The sequence below is a fragment of the Schistocerca nitens genome, chromosome 5 (genome assembly GCF_023898315.1).
Source record: "Schistocerca nitens isolate TAMUIC-IGC-003100 chromosome 5, iqSchNite1.1, whole genome shotgun sequence".
NCBI lineage: Eukaryota > Metazoa > Arthropoda > Insecta > Orthoptera > Acrididae > Schistocerca > Schistocerca nitens.
Genome location: NC_064618.1, coordinates 27,370,806 through 27,391,919, shown reverse-complemented (window position 1 = coordinate 27,391,919; position 21,114 = coordinate 27,370,806). Strand labels below are relative to the sequence as shown.

The window sequence follows — 21,114 nt, the reverse complement described above, 5'->3', positions numbered from 1 at the left end:
CTGTCACACTCCCTTCCCAACCACTGCATCCCTTTCATGTCACTAGACCCTTATAACTGCCATCTGCTTTCTGTACAAATTGTAAATAGCCTTTTGCTCTCTGTATTTTATCCCTGCCACCTTCATAATTTGAAAGAGAGTATTCCACTCAACATTGTCAAAAGCTTTCTCTAAGTCTACATATGCTAGAAACGTAGGTTTGCCTTTTCTTAATCTAGCTTCTAAAATACGTCGTAGAGTCAGTATTGCCTCACGTGTTCCCATATTTTTACGAAATCCAAACTGATCTTCCCCGAGGTCAGCTTCTACCAGTTTTTCCATTTGTCTGTAGAATACGCATTAGTATTTTGCATCCGTGACTTATTAAACTAATTGTTCAGTAATTTTCACATCTGTCAGTACCTGCTTTCTTTGGGATTGGAATTATTATATTCTTCTTGAAGTCTGAGGGTATTTCACCTGTCTCATGCATCTTGCTCACCAGATGGTAGAGTTTTGTCAGAACTGGCTCTCCCAAGGCTGTCAGTAGTTCTAATGGAATGTTGTCTACTCCCGGGGCCTTGTTTCGACTTAGGTCTTTCAGTGCTCTATCAAACTCTTCATGCAGTATCATATCTCCCATTTCATCTTCATCTACATCCTCTTCCATTTCTATAACATTGCCCTCAAGTAAATCGCCCTTGTATAGACCCTCTATATACTCCTTCCACCTTTCTGCTTTCCCTTCTTTGCTTAGAACTGGGTTTCCATCTGAGCTCTTGATATTCATACAAGTGGTTCTCTTTTCTCCAAAGGTCTCTTTAATTTTCCTATAGGTAGTATCTATTTTACCCCTAGTGAGATAAACCTCTACATCCTTACATTTGTCCTCTATTCGTCCCTGCTTAGCCATTTTGCACTTCCTGTCGATCTCATTTTTGAGACGTTTGTATTCGTTTTTGCCTGCTTCATTTACTGCATTTTTATATTTTCTTCTTTCATCAATTAAATTCAATATTTTTTCTGTCACCCAAGGATTTCTACTAGCCCTCATCTTTTTACCTACTAGGTCCTATGCTGCCTTCACTACTACATCTCTCAAAGCTACCCATTTTTCTTCTACTGTATTTCTTAGCTATGTGAATATGTGGTTTATCTATGTGGTTGTGTGTTTGAATGTGTGTACCATTGTTAAAGAAAGAGCAAGAGCTCAAAAGCTAGTGTAGATACTGTTTTGTCTTGCGTGCTTCTATGTGGCACACTTCAGTCAGCTATAGGAGTCTTTCCTTTATCTTAAGTATTATTCCATTCAGGAATTTGCATTATTGTCATACAAGCCAGTAATAAGCAAAGAAGGAAAGATGGAATAAATATATAGAGGGCTATACATGGGAAATGAACTTGAAGACAGTATTGTAGAAAAGGAAGTGGAAGTAAATAATATGAGTCCGGAGATTTCATACTGAGAGCAGAATTTGACAGAGCACTGAAAGCTATAATTTGAAAAAGGCACCTGAGGTAGACTACTTTCCATCAGAGCTACTAATATCCTTGGGAGGCTAGCCATGGTTGAACAACCATGCAAGATATATGAGAGAGGCAAATTACCATCAGACATCAAGAAGAATGTAACACACTCATGTTCAGAGAAAAACAGAACACCTTGAACAATGAGAGATAGGATGTCCATATCCACAGGACATGCACATTAGTATGTTCTGCAGAAATGACTAGCATTTGACTTACCTCAGTTCAGCATGTGTCCTGTTGTCTAGTAGGTATGGGGTCCACCATGGGCCCTGATAACCTGTTCCATGTGCGATGCCACCAATGGGTATATGGTGTGAATGGCATCCTGTGTTACAGTCATCCATGCTGAATTCACCTGGTTCCAAAGTTCATTTGTGATGGTTGCCATTTGGTCACAGCACTGCACCCATCGTTTCACCATATCCCACACATTTTCAATTGGTGACAAGTCTGGTGGCCTGTAACACCAAGAAGCATGCAGCAACATGTGGTCGCACATTTTCTTGCTGAAAAATGGTCTCTGGGGTATTGTGCAGAAAGGGTATGGCTATAGGTTGCAGGATGTCATTGATACAGGTCACACTGCCCTGGACACACACCAGCTGTGATTTGTGGTTGTACCCAATAGCACCCCACACCATAAGACCTTGAAGTGGTGTTGTATGTCCTGTGCAAATGCAGTCACTGTAATGCTGCTTCCCCTGTCTGTGGTGAACCAAACTGTGGCCATCATTTTCAAACAAACAGAACCTGAATTCATTCAGAAAGATTATCTGATGCCACTCCTTCCCCAGTGTTCGTTCCATGCACCATTGCCGTGTAGCATTTTTCTGCACATTTGTCAAAGGTAAGCGGAGAAGTGGACAATGTGCGCATAACCCTTGCTGTAATAAACAGCCCTGATAGTGTATGATCTGTTACAATGTTTCACTGTTGTGCCAGAGCCAAGGAGTACACAAATATATTTTCTCATTTCCTCAATTAAATTCAATATATGTTCTGGTACCCAAGGATTTCTACTAGCACTCGTCTTTTTACCTACTTGATCGTCTGCTGCCTTCACTACTTCATCCCTCAAAGCTACCCATTCTTCTTCTACTGTATTTCTTTCCCCCATTCTTGTTCATTGTTCCCTTATGCTCTCCCTGAAACTCTGTACAACCTCTGGTTCTTTCAGTTTATCCAGGTCCCATCTCCTTAAATTCCCACCTTTTTGCAGTTTCTTCAGTTTTAATATACAGTTCATAACCAGTAGATTGTGGTCAGAGTCCACATCTGCCCCTGGAAATGTCTTACAATTTAAAACCTGGTTCCTAAATCTCTGTCTTACCATTATATAATCTATCTGAAACCTTAGAGTATCTCCAGGGTTCTTCCATGTATACAACCTTCTTTCATGGTCCTTAAACCAAGTGTTAGCCATGATTAAGTTATGCTCTGTGCAAAATTCTACCAGACGGCTTCCTCTTCTTACCCCCAATCCATATTCACCTACTATGTTTCCTTCCCTCCCTTTCCCTACTCTTGAATTCCAGTCACCCATGACTATTAAATTTTCGTTTCCCTTCACTACCTGAATAATTTCTTTTATCTCATCATACATTTCATCCATTTCTTCATCATCTGCAGAGCTAGTTGGCATATAAACTTGTACTACCATAGTAGACGTGGGCTTTACATCTATCTTGGCCACAATAATGCGTTCACTATGCTGTTTGTAGTAGCTTACTCGCACTCCTATTTTTTATTCGTTATTAAACCTACTCCTGCATTACCCCTATTTGATTTTGTATTTATAACCCTGTATTCACCTGACTAAAAGTCTTGTTCCTCCTGCCACCGAACTTCACTAATTCCCACTATATCTAACTTTAACCTATCCATTTCCCTTTTTAAATTTTCTAACCTACCTGCCCGATTAAGGGATCTGACATTCCACGCTCCAATCCGTAGAGCACCAGTTTTCTTACTCCTGATAACGCCATTCTCCTGAGTAGTCCCCGCCTGGAGATCCGAGTGGGGGACTATTTTACCTCCGGAATATTTTACCCAAGAGGACCCATCATCATTTATCCATACAGTAGAGCTGCATGCCCTCGGGAAGAATTACGGCCGTAACTTCCCCTTGGTTTCAGCCGTTCGCACTACCAGCACAGCAAGGCCGTTTTGGTTAGTGTTACAAGGCCAGATCAGTCAATCATCCAGACTGTTGCCCCTGCAACTACTGAAAAGGCTGCTGCCCCTCTTCAGGAACAATACGTTTGTCTGGCCTCTCAACAGATACCCCTCCGTTGTGGTTGCACCTACGGTACGGCTATCTGTATCGCTGAGGCATGCAAGCCTCCCCACCAATGGCAAGGTCTATGGTTGATGGGGGGCAAAAAATATTAGCATGCATAATTCACAGAAGAATAGAAAAACTTGTAGAGGCCGAGCTTGAGGAAGTTTGGGTTGTGGAAACATGTGGAAACACACAAGGCAAAACTTTCCCTAAGATGTATGCTAGAAGATAGACTGAATAAAAGGCAAACCTCTGTTTATAACATTTGTAAACATTTGTTTATAACATTTGCTCAATTTTAATGACAACTTTTGACTGTTGACAGTAGTGCACTCTCTGAAATTTTGAAGATAGTAGGAATAAAATATGGTGAACAAAAGGTTTCCTGGAACTTGTGCAGAAGCCAGATTGCAGCTATTTAAGAATTGAAGGACATGAATGGGAAGCACAGATACTGTGAGTGAGACACAATATTAACCTATCTGCATATTGAGCAAGCAACAAAGAAAACAGGAGAAATTTGGAAAGGGGGTTTAAGTTGAGGGAGAAGAGATACAAAGTTGAAGGTTTTCCAGTAATATTGCATTTCCATTGGAGACTGAAAAAGACTTGGAAAATCAAAAAATGGAATGGGTAGCATCTTGAAAAGAGGTTATAAGATGATCATCGACAAAAGTACAAGTCAAGGTTGATTGCCTCAGGAAGGGAAAAGGAATAGATGATTAAGGACTAAAATGGAAGGGCAGGTGACTCAGACCCTAGTACGAGAAGGCTCGTAGTGAGGACGAGGACAGACAGAAGTCTTTATCTTCCTTCATGCTCACTGTAGGTGGGTGCCTCTCATCCTTTAGCCCTTCCATTTTATTCTCCCACAAGTGATTACTCTCTCCGCTCCAAGAAAGGAACAATTAGTTCTAAACACTTACAAATTCTTCACTGTCAACCGACATCTATTGCGGGACAAAAGCCTCCTTTGTTCATCGTCATGCATTACGCTCTTCATTTATAGGCTTGCACATTGTTCCTTTACATTTTGTAGTGCCATCTGTCTCCCTTCCTTTAGGTCACTTTCTCAGTTTTTCCTTCTTTTTGGAATCCAGGAAAAACTTTTTCATGCATCTGCCATCTATTTGCCTGGCTACAAGTCCAGACTACATTGTCTTCATTTCAATTATTGCCATAATTATGCCTTCCATGCAAGTCTTTTCGTTGCCTCGGTGGCTTGTTTTCTTATTTCTACTTCTACTTGCCAGTATACATCACTGAATCTTGCTGTGCAACCCTCAGTTTTTTTATGAGCATGACATTGGAATTCCATTTCTCATTTTCATAACTTTGTCAATAAACGCTGATTGTAAACTTCGTGTTTCAGACCCATTGGAAGCTGCATTCTGAGGAATCTCTTCAGATGCCAAAGAGCACCTAAGTCATTTTGACTTGTACGTTAAGTTTTATTGCTGACAATACAGTCACTGTTGGTAGCCCTAAATGCAGAATCTCAGCCACTGGTTCTGTGGCTGCAGTGTTAATTTCTACAATTTTATTTATGTATTCATTCTACAGCTATTTTAGTTTCATTGTAATTTATATCCAGGTTGAATTTTAAACCTGCACTTTTAGATCTTCCATTAATTGTTAAATTTTGTCTGTATTAGAGACAAACGGCAAGAAATATTCAGAATACTTTAGGTTGTTCAATGTGTTTCATTACCATAAATTCCATCATTCATTCTCTATTTCCAGTTTAAGGATCCAAAAATTTCCTCTAGTAGTGTTGCAAATGTTCTTCATGATATAAAATCTTTCTGTGGGACTCTTCTTTCCAGGCTGCACACTCACTATCCTGATGATGTCCCATGAAATCTGTAGCAATCGCATATTATTTTAGTATATCATAGTTTCGATTGATGTCTTGTTTCTCAAAGGCTATTGGTTACAGTTATTTGCGACTGAGTCAATAGTTTTCCTATTTATTCTGCATTCTCTAATTTTGTTTGAAACTCACAAATGATCCATTATTTTATACATATCAAAATGAAAATTACTACATGACAGAGTAGCTGGGCAGTAATGGCAGTACATAAGTTCAGAAGGTTACATTCTGAATACTAGCCCCCCCCCCCCTCCTCCCCCCTCCCCACTCCCCACTCTCTCTCTCTCTCTCTCTCTCACACACACACACACACACACACACACACACACACACACACACACACACACACTGTGCCTTCTGTTACTTAGTGCGTATTGTATTTGATGACTGATGACCTATATTCTTACACATATTGTGTACTAACATTGTTATTTTCAGTTTTATTGATTATTTTTGAATGGTATGACCTGTACATTAATATTAGTTTTAATTACTTGTTGCATACAAAAAAACTGGAAATTTTTGTAGTATTTACTTGGTGACATGAAAGTGAAGTAATTGCAAGTAGAAATTGAAACCACCTGTACCATTGTCCAAACACTAAATATGTATGTTACTTTGTAGGCTTCCCAGTGTAATAAGTCTTGAAAATCACTTCCTGTTTGCTACTGGGTCCTAAAATCAGCATTATTTAGTACTTCAGTGATCCATCTGTCTACTGTCTTCAGGAGAATGCTGCTGCTACTGAGTTTCACTGAAAACTGGTGCCAAGCTGCAAACATCATCCTATATAGGCCCCTGCACCATACACGGTGCATGCACTACCCATCACAGTTGCTGCCCTCCAAACCTGGGCTGGTGATGCTTCCTGTAACAGAATACCAGTACAGCAATATATCAGACTTGAAGACAACTTTCAAATAATTTGGCTAGCCACATTGAAGAATGTCATGTTTTCATGTGGGATAGTACAAGGTTCCACATCCAGCTAAGGGGAAAACCATTGTCTCTATTAATCAAGATTGTCAGCCAACCTAATTTCAGTTACCTCTTATAAACACTGTTTCAAAAACTGGAAGTATGGTAACTGTCACAGTTTTGGCAAATTTCATCCTGTGTCTCTCATTTAACCTAAGTTCTGGTACTGCTGATTTTTTCAGCTCTCGTAACCTCGTATGTCGGCAATGTTTGATGCACCTGTCCTGAACTGTGTGAATCAAACAGTTGGTATAAGCGTTCCCACATTGACACAGAATTTTACATATGTCAAGCTTCCTAAGCCCCAAATCATCTTTCACAGAGCTCAGTAATGCCCTATTCTTGGAAGGGGAATGGAAGACACTCTTGATGTTAAAACCCCTTAAAGTTTCTCCAGTCTTAAATGATATGTGGACCAACATCTCTTCTGCAGAGAGAGCAGCTACTCGTTCCCTTAGGAATGATGATGAAGTAGTAGTTTTACCACCTGACAAGGGGAATGCCAAGGTTGTATTGTCACAGGATGATTACATCTTAAAAGGGATTTACTGCTCAACGATCCAGATTACAGAAGACTATTTAGTGACCCCACAGAAAGGTTTAAGTAAAAGGCACTTTCACTTTTGAAAAAGAGCTTGTTGCTCCTCATTCTGGTGCTACCATTGCACCTAGGTTGTATGGCCTGCCAAAGTTACATAAGGACTCAATGTCCTATTTTTAGTAATTTGGCTACACTCACTTATAACTCAGTGAAGTTCTTAACATGTGTTCTCAGCCTATATGTTGGCAAGTATGAACACCTTATCTACAATTCGGTGGGTTTTATCCTATGGTTGAAATCTTTGAGGCTGAGTTCTTCGGATTTACTAGTGAGTTTTAATGTGGTATCCATATTTACATAAGTTACTATTGAAGAATCTCTGAGTTTGATTAGTAAAAATCTGGATAAAAATTGGTGAAGCTTTGTCATGGTATGCTGACATACATATATTTTTCATTTACTGGCAATTTTTTTGAACAACATGTCAAAGTGGCTATGGGTAGTCCTTTAAAGCTCGCAGTCATCTTTTTATTTATGAAGTGCTTTGAGATTTGGGTAGTCCTTTAAAGCTCGCAGTCATATTTTTATTTATGAAGTGCTTTGAGATTATGACACTGAGGACTTCAGCTTTACAAACAATGTGCTTCTGGAAATGTGCGCCTTTTTGGCCTCATGGACATGATACCCTTAACTGATTTTTGGACCACTTCAGCTGTCTTCATTCCAGCTTTAAATTTACCATGAAGGTTGAATGTGATGCAAGGTGTCCATTTATGGATGTCATGGTTTACAAAAACTGAGAACCGAGATGCCACTCTGGGACATAGTATTCACCGAAAGCCAACACTCACCAATCAGTACCTCCAGGCTAAGTATTGCCCCATCCACCATACCAATGCAGTGGCGTCCTTAGGACTCTGGTACACAAAGCATACACCATTTCTGACATAGATAATTTAACCCAAGAACTTGCACATTAGTTCTCTGCTGGTCACTCACCCCCCCCCCCCTTTTTTTTATATACAAGGAAAATGGGTACTCTGAGAAGCAGATTTGTTAGGCTATGGAATCTGTACCATCCCTGGAAGTGCATGAAGCGGAGCATAGATCTGTGGCTTTTATTCCTTATGCTGGGGACATATCATTGGAAGAATTTTAAGGAGCTTTAACATTATGAGGGCATTTCATCCAGCTTCCAAGATTGGAGCACTGCTCAGTTGTTTGAAAGATGATGTGGGGTGTAGAAATCCTAGCATATATAAAATTCCATGTCAATGTGGGAAAGCTTACATTGGTCATTTGATCTGCATACTTTAGGACAGGTGCATGAAACATTACTGCCATGTGAGGCTACAATGGTCAGAAAAACAGATGGTAGCCGAACATTGCTGAAACAAGTAAACAGGATGAAATTTGGCAAAATTATGATAGTTGCAAACACTTCTGGTTTTTGGAATAGCATTTACAAGAGACAATTGAAATTAGATTGGCAGACATTTTGATTAATAGAAACTCTGGTTTTCCTCTTAGCAGGACATGGAAGCCTGTACTGACCCACATCAAAACAGCATGTTCTTTGGTGGAGCCAGACTGAGTGTTTGACTATAGTCTTTGAGCGTGATATATCATTATTGCCGGTGTTCTGGATGGTGCCACCAGTCCCGCCTCGGAGAGCAGCAACTGTGATGGCTGCGCATGTGCCATGTATGGTTCAGTGGCCTGTACAGGATGACATTTGCAGCTTGGTATCAGCTTTCAGTGGGACTCACTAGAAGCAGCATTTTCCTGAAGGTAGCAGACAGTTGGATCATTGAAATATTGACTCATGTTGATTTTGGGATCTGACAGCAAACCCTAAGGGACTTTTCACATGAAATATATATGTTTCAGTAGCAACTGTTTCTTTTAATATGGATCAATTCTCATACTCTTTGGAAGTTCTTTCTTCTATGAAATTTTGCATGTTTGAAACACTATAGGCATGAAAGTATAAGAATATGCACATGTTAATACAACTGATCAAGATACGCAAAGAAATACTTTCATTTGAAATCTGTGGTTGACAGAAAATAACTACTGGGTGATCAATAAATCAGTATAAACTTGAAAACTGAATAAATCATGGAATAATGTAGATAGAGAGGTTCAAATTGACACACATGCTTGGAAAGACATGGGGTTTTATTAGAACCAAAAAAATACAAAAGTTCAAAAAATGTCTGACAGATGGCGCTTCATCTGATCAGAATAGCAATAATTAGCATAACAAAGTAAGACAAAGCAAAGATGATGTTCTTTACAGGAAATGCTCAATATGTCCACCATCATTCCTCAACAATAGCTGTAGTCAAGAAATAATGTTGTGAACAGCACTGTAAAGCATTTCCATAGCTATGGTGAGGCATTGGCGTCAGATATTGTCTTTCAGCATTCCTAGAAATGTCGGTCGATCATGATACACTTGCGATTACAGGTAGCCCCAAAGCTATTAATCGCACAGACTGAGGTCTGGGGAGCTGTGAGGCCAAGCATGACGAAAGTGGCGGCTGAGGACACGATCATCACCAAATGATGCGCGCAAGAGATCTTTCACGCATCTAGCAATATGGGATGGAGTGCCATCCTGCATAAACTTTGTACATTCCAGCAGGTTTTTATCCGCCAGGCTGGGGATGATGCGATTCTGTAACATATCAGTGTACCTCTCACCCATCACGGTAGCAGTTACAAAACCAGAATCACGCATTTCCTCGAAGAAAAAAGGCCCAATAACGGAAGATGTGGTAAATCCACCCCATACCGTGACTTTCTCGTCGTGCAATGGAGTTTCCATGACAGTTCTAGGATTTCTGGTAGCCCAAATTCTGCAGTTGTGGGCATTGACAGACCCTCGGAGCGTGAAGTGAGCTTCGTCGGTCCACAACACATTACTCAACCAATCATCATCTTCCGCCATCTTTTGAAATGTCCACACAGCAAATGCTATCCGCTTCACTAAATCACCAGGTAACAGTTCCTGATGCCAATGGATTTTGTTCGGATAGCATCGAAGGGTACGCCTAAGTGCCAACCAAACAGTAGTGTACGGAATGCCGGTGCGACGTGCGACTGCACGAACACTGACTTCCCTGTGCATAGACGAACCTGCTACAGTTTCCATTTCTTCCTGAACTGTCTCAGCAGCATTACGCCTTGTGCTCGGTTGGCCACTACAGGGTCTATTGTCTAAACAAACCGTGGCTTCGAACTTCAAAAACATTCTCGCCACAGCTGCATTTGTCAACGGACCTTTACCCATTCGAATCTCCTTCCTATGGCGATAGGATCGTAACGCTGAACTAGCACATTCCCCATTGTGATAATACAGCTTCACTAAAAGCGCCTTTTCAGTTAACGTCAACATGCTGCGATTGCTGGCGCATCTGATTCTCTATCTCATTACAGCTCCTTTTATACACGGTTGTCATGCACAGTCACTGACGTTTTGCTGTCCAGCGCCATCTGTAGGACATTTTGTGAACTCTCTCTTTTGTGTGTGTGTGTGTGTGTGTGGTGTGTGTGTGTGTGTGTGTGTGTGTGTGGGTGGGTGGGTGGGTGTGTTCTAATAAAACCCCATGTCATTCCAAGCATGTGCGTCAATTTTTACCTCACTATCTACATTATTCCGTGGTTTATTAAGTTTTCAAATTTATATTGACTTTTTGATCACCCAGTACAATACAGGGCATGACTGAAAGTTCTTCCTGTGATTATAATTGCTGCACCTTACATTGAATTTGAAAAATGTGGATTGCCAGTTGCTATTTTACAATCAAATAAATCCATTCATTTGCTAAATTTTCAGATTTTTTTCTTTTTGCGCCATGGAAATGAAATGAGCATTTGGCGTCATTGGCCGGGAGGCAACCTGCACGCCATATGGGGATGAAAGACAACACAACACCCAGACCCTGAGCGGAGAAAATATCCAACCCAGCCTTGAATCGAACCCGGGCCCGTAGCATGGCAATTTGTCATGCTGGCGGACTTTGCGCCATGAGTTAGTACTTTTCATCCGTTTCCTCATCATTCCTTTCCTTTTCTAGTTCCTTTCATTTTTTTTATAATATCTTTAACTTCATTCCTTGTTCCCTCACTTCATACTACTATACCCTTCACCTTGTCATCTTCGACCAGATTGTTTAGGAGCAGTTATATAGCAATATCCCAGAAAATTGGCCCAAAGATTGAGCCTTGTGGGCATCCTTTTGTTATTTTCTTGATAACCTTTTGTGTTCCTGCATGCGATTGCACCACTCTATCTTTGCATTAGCTGAGTAAGTATTCTATAAGACTGTTTATGTCTGCATCTCTCGTAGCTTTGTGAACACGACAGGCCACCAGAGATTATTGAAGGTGCCTGCTATATCTATTACTAGTGCTACTGCATATTTTTCTTGTATATGCTGTGTTGTTTCCAGTACATGATTAAGTGCATTGTCTGTTGAGCTTTTTAGTCTAAAGCCATACTGACATGAACTAATGCCGAAGAGCATTGTGTGTGACTATAGTCAATTACACAGAAGCCTCTCGTGCACCTTAGCCACCGTGTTCAACAGGCAAACAAGTCTCCTAGTCTTTGGGTCTGTTGGGTCCAGAGTCTGTGTTTTTTTGACAATTACTATGTTTGCTGTTTTCCTCATGGCAGGAACCCTGCCTTGCAGCAGTGCTCCATTCAGTAACTCTGTCAGAACGGGGGTTACCTGTTCAACACTAATTTTTAGTGTTTTTGGGTATATACAATCTGCAACATGATTCTTTAATTGTTTTATTGCTAATACTATCTCTTTGTTGGGCAATGGGACATTAATGGAGCCATTTATGTAGGTGTCATCCATTTATCTTCATTAAGTCTGTGTGATGTTGCTGGTCATTTGCCTTTTTGTCATCATGGAGAAGCTTATTCAGCAGGCACTCTGCTGAACATCTTGAGCCCTTTGTAGTAGTGCTATCTGTGCAACTAAGAGTTGACAGTACAGTAGGCATCTTTACCTTATCTGTTAGAAGTTTAAATGTTTCCCTGCATGTATTGTTTTGTGGCCGAATTTTGGCAGAGTTGTTCCAGTGATTTCACCTTTACCAAAGTTGACGCTGCGCTGTGTGGTAATGGTTGGTTAACTATTGCAGTAGTACAGCATAATGGCAAAAAAGTTAAAACAGTTCCAGGACTTCAGACATTTAATAGTAGGGATTAATTGCCTATCGTACTTTTCAGATTGCAGAGGTATGTGGGTAATCCTACTTTACATCTACAGTGCCATTAGTATTAAGGACAAGCAATCATTGTGAAATTAAGGCACAGGTCTTGTATTACTTGTTTTTATATTTTTGTTTTGCATCACACTATAGTTCCAATCTTACCTCCCTGTCTTGTGCAGTTTTTGCTGGTTGGTAATGTTTCCTTGTCTAGTGGCTTCCCTTAGTTTTGTTAACTCAGTGGACCAGGAGAGTTTCTATTTTGGTGCATGGTCAGTCATTGGGATAGCTAATTGTTGTGCTTTTTGAAGCAGGTCCTTCAGAATGTGAGCTTTATAGTCTATGCTTCCATTGACTGTATGAAAGGGAAGTTCTTCAACCATGTTCCTTAATTTTTGCATGTCAGCCTTGTTTAGAAGAGGTCATCATTTTGCTGATGTTAAGTTTGTGTGCTCATGTTTGTGTATGCGTTTGTGTGGATGAGTATGACATTGTGGCCACTGTGTGTGGCATTTTCTAGTACTTTCCATTTGCAGACGTATGTTACGGACATCGCATTTGCTAGTTAGATGTCAGTATTGCTGGATCCTCCTGCATTGTTGAGTATGTAGGTGCTTATCCTGCTTTGTTTAGAACAAAGAGGCTACATACATGTATTGTGTCAACTACAATTTGTCCCCTATTGCTTGTTCTGTCTGCATGCCATATAGGCGAACATGCGTTGACGTCACTAAGAGTGAGTAATCTTTTGTCCCTAGAAAATCATGCTGTATCTCTTATTTGGTCAGTACAAGGCTTTATGTCATATGAATAGTGTGTTAAATGTATGTGATAATCCAAAATTATTCTCCATGTGTAATTTCAGCTGTGTTTACATGTTCAGAACAAAGTTTTGTGATTTTTGTGACTGTGTAATTTATGTTCACTATTACAATTGCAGCCTTGGCATTTTGGGTCCTGGTAATTGTGACAAAATGTTTGGGAAGGCCTAGAAGTCTCCCACCATGCATGCAGGGTGGTCCATTGATAGTGACCAGGCCAAATTTCTCACAAAATAAGCATCAAACAAAAATAACTACAAAGAACGAAACTCGTCTAGGTTGAAGGTGGAAACAAGATGGCGCTAGGGTTGGCCCGCTACATGGCGCTGCCGTAGGTCAAATGGATATCAACAGTTTTTTTTTAAATGGGAACCCCCATTTTTTATTACATATTTGTGTAGTATGTAAAGAAATATGAATGTTTTAGTTGAACCACTTGTTTCGCTTTGTGATAGATGGCGCTGTAATAGTCACAAATGTATAAGTATGTGGTGTCACATAACATTCTGCCAGTGCAGATGGTATTTGCTTCATGATACACTACCCGTGTTAAAATTGACTGTTTACAAATTGCGGAGAGGGTCAATATCGTGCTGATGTATGTCTATTGTGATCAAAATGCCTACTGGGCGTGTGCTACGTTTGCTGCTCAGTTTCCTGGACGACATCATCCAAGTGCCCGAACTGTTCACTGGATAGTTACTTTATTTGAGGAAACAGGAAGTGTTCAGCCACATGTGAAATGTCAACCATGACCTGCAACAAAAGATGATGCCCAAGCAGGTGTTTCAGCTGCTATCGCGGCTATTCCGCACATCAGTAGCAGACAAATTGCGCGAGAATCGGGAATCTCAAAAAGGTCGGGGTTAAGAATGCTACATCGATTCCACCTCTACCATATTTCTATGCACCAGGAATTGCATGGCGATGACTTTGAATGTCATGTACAGTTCTGCCACTGGGCACAAGAGAAATTATGGGACGATAACAGATTTTTTGCACGCCTTCTATTTAGCGACAAAGCGTCATTCACCAACAGCAGTAACGTAAACTGGCGTAATATGCACTATTGGGCTACAGAAAATCCACAATGGCTGTGACAAGTGGAACATCAGTGACCTTGGCGGGTTAATGTGTGGTGCGGCATTATGGGAGGAAGGATAATTGGTCCCCATTTTATCGACGGCAATCTAAATGGTGCAATGTATTCTGATTTCCTACGTTATGTTCTACCGATGTTACTACAAGATATTTCACTGCATTACGGAATGGCGATGTACTTCCAACATGATGGATGTCCAGCACATACCTCACGTGAGGTTGAAGCGGTATTGAATGGCATATTTCATGACAGGTGGATTGGTCGTCGAAGCACCATACCATGGCCTGCACGTTCACCGGATCTGACTTCCCCGTATTTCTTTCTGTGGGGAAAGTTGAAGGATATTTGCTATCGTGATCCACCGACAATGCCTGACATCATGCGTCAGTGCATTGTCATTGCATGTGCGAACATTACGGAAGGCGAACTACTTGCTGTTGAGAGGAATGTCGTTACACGTATTGCCAAATGCATTGAGGTTGATGGACATCATTTTGAGCATTTATTGCATTAATGTGGTATTTACAGGTAATCATGCTGTAACAGCATACGTTCTAAGAAATGATAAGTTCACAAAGGTACATGTATCACATTGGAACAACTGAAATAAAATGTTCAAACATAACTATGTTCTGTATTTTAATTAAAAAAACATATCTGCTACCAACTGTTCATCTAAAATTGTGAGCCATATGTTTGTGACTATTACAGCGCCATCTATCACAAAGCAAAGAAGGTGGTCCAACTAAAACATTCATATTTCAATACGTACTACACAATTATGTAATAAAAATGGGGGTTCCTGTTTTAAGAAAAAACGCAGTTGATATCCGTTTGACCTATGGCAGCACCATCTAGTAGGCCAACCATACTGCCATCGTGTTTCCCCCTTCAAGCTAGATGAGTTTCGTTCATTGTAGTTTTTTCGTTTTATGCTTATTTTGTGAGATATTTGGCCTGGTCACGATCAATGGACCGCCCTGTATATGGCTCTTGGAGACAGAGTATATCTGCCTATACCTCACACAGACTCTGCACTGTCACTGAATACCATTTACTTGTGGATTAATGGGTATAAACATGGTCACGCAAGCGGTGAAGATGAAGCTCACTGTTGCTGTCCAATTCAGGTGACCACAAATGAAACCATTGGCAGAATCCATGATACAGTAATGCAAGACCACCAAATAAAAATTTTTGAGATTACTGAGAATGTAGGCATCTCAACTGAATGAGTGCATATATCCTGCATGGAGAATTGTCTAGGAAGAAGCAGTGTGTAAGTGGGATGCCCCGATTGCTCACAGTTGACCAATACAACATTTCAGCATAGTGTTTGGCTGTGTTTAGTTGGAATCTACAAGACTTTTTGCACCAATGTTGATGGAAGCTTAATCCACCATTACACACAAGAGTCATAACTGCAGCCAAAACAGTGGGCAAAGGCTGGTAAAAGTGCACCTAAGAAGGCAAAGACCATATTGTCAGCTGATAAGGCAATTACCACTATCTTTTGTGATTTGCAAATAATAATCCTCATAAATTAATTGAAATATGCAGACCCAGAATTGGATCTTATTATGCTTCATTTTTGGATAGTTTGAAACCTTTATTGTCTGAAAAAAGACCAATGTTGGCATGCAAAAAAGTACTCTTTCATCAGGATAATGCACCATGTTGGGTTGCTGGGAAGGAATTTTCATCAGGATAATGCACCATCCCAAACATCAGCTATGACAGTGGTGAAAGTGCACGAATGGGGTTTTGAACTGGTTTCTCATCCACCCTGTTCACCATTTATCCCCAAATTACTTCTTCCTGTTCCCTAACTTGAAATTTTTAATTGCTGGGAAGGAATTTTCATCAAATGAGGAATTGATAGTTGCAGACAATGAATATTTTGCAAGGTTTAACGGAACCTGTTTTTCTGATGGGATGAGGAAAGCTGGAGTATCACTGGACCAAGCGCAAATCCCTCAAAGGAGACTATGTCGAGAAGTAAGGTAAGTTTATGAAACACACATATTTTTCTTGCTTTTTTACCAAATTTGTCAAACCATCCTCATAGTTCTAGGACGGAAATTCTGTAATTAATTTTTAATTTTGCCTTTTTCAAGTTCTATAACCACAGACTCCTTGCAACTCTTGTACTCTACCTTAGTCCCTGCCCAAGGTTCACTTTACATTCCCTGGCATCAACATAGATCTTGTTTATTCTCTCATCCTTGTTGTTCATCAAGAAGTATTATATTTTTCTTCAATTCTTGCACTGACATAACTGTGCCATGGGTCTGTCCTTAAACATGAGACAGAACAACGATTAATTTGTTGCCCATTACAAATACTTATTGAATTTTTAGGAACAAGAGAGACTGGAAGAAGAACGAAGAGCAGCACTGGAAGAAGCTGAGGCAGAGGCAGAACAAGAAGCTAAGCCTGAGGAGATTGTTCCTAAAGCAGAGCTAGGAGAAGAAGGTGAAGAAGGTGAAGAAGAAGGTGAAGAGGAGGAAGAAAAAATTAAACTCAAACCTGCACCAAAGATACCACGACCACCTAAATCCATGTATAAGAAGCCACCTGATGTGCCACCAGAAAAAATAGGTGAAGGCACAAATCAAAAGGTAATCAGTATTTTTATTTATTTCAGTAGTGCTGAAGAGTTACAGATTATCTGAGTGGATCACAGCTGTCCAGCCACATGAAGTCATGGAAGTTGTCCAATACTTTACGAGTGTATGGGGGTATGCCAATTATTATCCGCAAAGTAGTTATAAAAGATTATTGTAAGCAAATAGGAAACTTACAAGAACATCATTTTTGGCATAGTCTCCTTGCATTTCAACGCACTTGGTCCATTGTTGTACAAGATTCCTGATGCCCTCATAAAAGGTTTTCAGTTGAGCTGTGAGCCAGGAATGCACCGCTTCTTTCACTGCTTTGTCTGAGGCAAATTGACGGCCCCCTAATGCCTGTTTGAGTGGACCAAACAAGTGATAGTCAGAAGGGGCAAGATCAGGACTATATGGAGGATGATCCAGTACTTCAAATTTGAGTGTCTGGAGTGTTTCAGAAGTGTGGACAGCAGTATGCAGATGGGCATTTTCGTGCAACAATACAATGCCTTTTGACAGCATCTCACTGTAATCTACAGTTTATTGTTGTGCTCCTTTCCCCATAATGTTCCATTACTGGACCTGGTGCATCCCAAAAAACCATAAACAACAGTTTTTCTGCAGACAGTTGGGTCTTGAAGTTTTTCTTACATGGCAAATTTGAATGTTTCCATTCCATACTCTGCTGTTTACTCTCCGGCTTGTAATGACGGATCCGTGTTTTGTCACCAGTAATGAGCCTGTCTAAGAAGTTGTCCCCTTCATTATAATAGTGATCCAAATGTTTTTTGCAGATGTCCAAGCACATTTGTTTATGCAGCTGTGTGAGTTGTTTTGGGACCCATCTTGCACAAACTTTATGAAACCCAAGTCTGTGTGAATGATTTCGTAGGCAGAACCATTACTAATCTGCAGACAATGTGCCACTTCATCAATAGTTAATCGTCTAAGAGAATCATTTCATGTGAACACTCAATGGTTTCTTCATTTGTGGTGGTAAATGATTGTCCAGCTCCTTCATTGTTGATAACACTTGTGCGAACATTTCGGAATTTTTCAATCCATTAATAGACACTCTGTTGTGGCAAAACACTGTTCCCATACTGTACCAAAGGTCTTTGATGAAATTCAGCCCCTGATATGCCTTCTGACCACAAAAAACGGATCACTGAACATTGCTCTTCTTTGGTGCAAATAGACAGTGGAGCAGCCATGATTAACAGCACAGGAGCAATAACGAAACTAACCTAGCAGCTTGAAAATTGCAAAGATATAACAAATAAACAAAGCATGTGTCATCAACGTAAAATGACAGTACTACCAAAATAATCAAAAATATAACTTGTGGCTGCTAAACGTTTGGATGAGCACAAGGGAAATTGTAGAAGAGGAGAAACGGAACGATGAGCTGTTGGGAGGCATGCTTTCCAGCCAGGGAACCACAATATGCATTTCGAGGCGACGCAAGTACTAGTGGCCACAAGCGGATATTATGAAAGGCTCTACAGGGAGGCAATCAAAATCGCTAAACACCCTAATAATTTCAATCTAAAGGAGGATGGCGTGAAATTAAACAGTTTATGGATGCTGGTGCTAAAGAAGATGTGTACCACCCGTCCACTACTGGGTGATGGCAACGGCGATCGGCGGCGACGGACGTTTTCAAAACACGTGACGTCACACCGCGGCGCAGGAGCGCGTGGACACGGAATTCAGCGGCAGTCTGTAGCAAGCCAGTGGGTGTGTTGGACCTTCCATCGAGCTATGGACCCCCTTGAAGATGTCTCCCGCAGTCAGAGATGAAACGTCGGGAATTGGCACTGAATTCATCAACCAACCACCGCATAACAGCCCGGATAATTATAATGGACATGATATATCCCATATTGTTTTATTTTATTGCTGGCTGTATTTATCTTCTTCTCATAATGCAGGTGTTTAGATTTCTGGATAACCTTCTGCAATCTTTTGCAGTAATTTTTGTAATGAGCTATAATGCTAGTATCAAAGGTGTCCGTACATATCAGTAAAATTTCCTTTTTGTCTCACATGATATCTTTATCCCTGGTGTGATCCATGGTTTCTTATTAGACTTCTGCTTAATTTGAGTTACCTTCAGGGGAGAACAATTTTCAAATAAGGTGCTAACTTTATTAATGTACGTTTTGTATTTTCCATTTGTGTCTTGGATGCTGTAAACATCATCCAGTTAATTTCTTTGAGCAATCTCCTAAATTTCTCAGTTTTTGACTGTTTCATTGGCCTTCTGTACTCAGTTCTGATAGATGTTTTACCCTGACAATTTTCAAAATTTAATGTTAGGTGTTGCATGCCATGGTCAAGTATCCCATCTACTACTGGTTTTGCAATGTGGCTTAGTTGCCTAGAGTTGTCTACAAAGGTATTATCAATGGAAGTCTTAGAACATTTGTATACCCTAGTTGGGAAATTTACAGTAGAAATTAAATTGAATGACAGTGTAACTGGATTCAGTAACTGTTCACTGACAGTGTTTTTCAGGACATCTATATTAAAATCACCAGCAACCACTAGTTCTTTGTTTTTTTTTTATTTATTTATTTTTTTATTTTTAGATGAGATAATAAATCTTCGAGACTGTTTATAAACAGGTTGAAGTTTCCTGAAGGTGCTCTGTATATGGCTACTATTATAAAGGACCTATTATGAAATTCTATCTCTGTTGCACATGCTTCTAAGTGCTGCTCTAAGCAAACTTTATTAATCTCAATATTCTTAAATTTGAAACTGTTTTTAACAAATGTGGCAACTCCTCCTTTCCTCATATTTTGTCTACAGAAGTAAGAGGCTAACTTAAATTCTGTAAGGTTTAACATATCTATACCAGTGGTCACATGATGTTCAGAGAGGCAGATTATATCAACTGGGTTCGATGACTCTAATTTATCAATTCACATAAGTAGTTCATTAACTTTACTTCTAAGCCCTCGAATATTTTGATGCACTAAAGATAGTTGGCATTTCACATTTACCGAGATGAAATCGGTTGGAAATAAAATTTCTGCTGATTGCTGTAATGTTTTAACCAACAGCTGTGTTTCCTGATCGAATGTGCCAGGATTATGCTTTTTTTTATTTCTTTCTCAAACTGAAGGTTCGTTTCAATCTTTACTTCTCTCCTAACTTGACTTCGTTCTGTCCTACCTATCCTAAAAAAGGTGCTGCTCCAACACCTATGACTACTTGTATATTACCACTCATGGCAGACCCCGCACCCGACCCAAGTAGCCGTTTCAACTCCAAATTAACTCTCCCAACAGAAGAGTTTAAATGAGGCCGGTCATGGCATCTCAGAACAGACACAAACTCAACACTGCTATGTCACAGTGCTGATGCAATCTTTGCCAGGTCACACTCTATACTGTGCCCAGGGTATCTGTGAATATATTGCCTGGCCCACCCACAATAACCACAGTGTCTTCCTTGGTAAAATCTTTACAGAGTGAACCTAAATCTTCTGTCACCTGACCCAGACCAGCACTAGGTTTTAAAAAAATTTGTGACCTGGTATTTTGATCCTAACTGGTCCTACACCTCCTACACCTCTGGCATGTGAACTACCTAACAACAAAACTTTCTTTCTCTTTGCTGCCTTCCCTACTTTCTTATTCAATTTTCTAGTGAAAGTTTGTTGTGCCCTCTCTACACCTACCTCTGTCTGAGGCTCATCAATTTTTAACTGAAGCAACAGGTCAAACTTATTCTTCACATTCACCACAAAGCTGTCTGACAAAGTTCTAGGTCTTTTCCTCCTGTTACCTGTTGCCACTTCCCACCTATATTTACCCTTCTCCCTCCTTAACCTGTTCAGATCTTCCCTAGCCTGCTCTAACTGTGCCTGAAAGGCAGCAATTTTCTCCTCCTGTTCCGCTATTTTCCTATCTCTACTGCATATAGAACCACTGATGAGTCTGATCCACTTCCCCATTTCCCATGTCACTACAATCACCCCAAAGGAAAAAACTACTGCAGCCATCACACCAAACCCCAGAGCTAACAATGCTATGGCACGTCAGGCACTTTTAACTCGTGGTAAAAATCTTACTTTAGTGAGAATAAGTCAAATTAAATTGAAAGTTCCTGGCAGGTTAAAACTGTGTGCCGGACCAAGACTCGAACTTGG

The 21,114-nt window shown here is 40.3% G+C and overlaps 1 protein-coding gene across 1 annotated transcript in view; it reads left to right on the top strand.

Moving 5' to 3' along the window:
• The window catches only part of LOC126259534 (radial spoke head protein 4 homolog A), a 241,921-nt gene that overhangs the window by 57,275 nt on the left and 163,532 nt on the right, over positions 1 to 21,114 (top strand). The window contains exon 3 of the mRNA XM_049956409.1: positions 16,803 to 16,961. Coding sequence (XP_049812366.1) covers positions 16,803 to 16,961 — 159 coding nt within the window. The remainder of the gene's footprint in view (positions 1 to 16,802; positions 16,962 to 21,114) is intronic.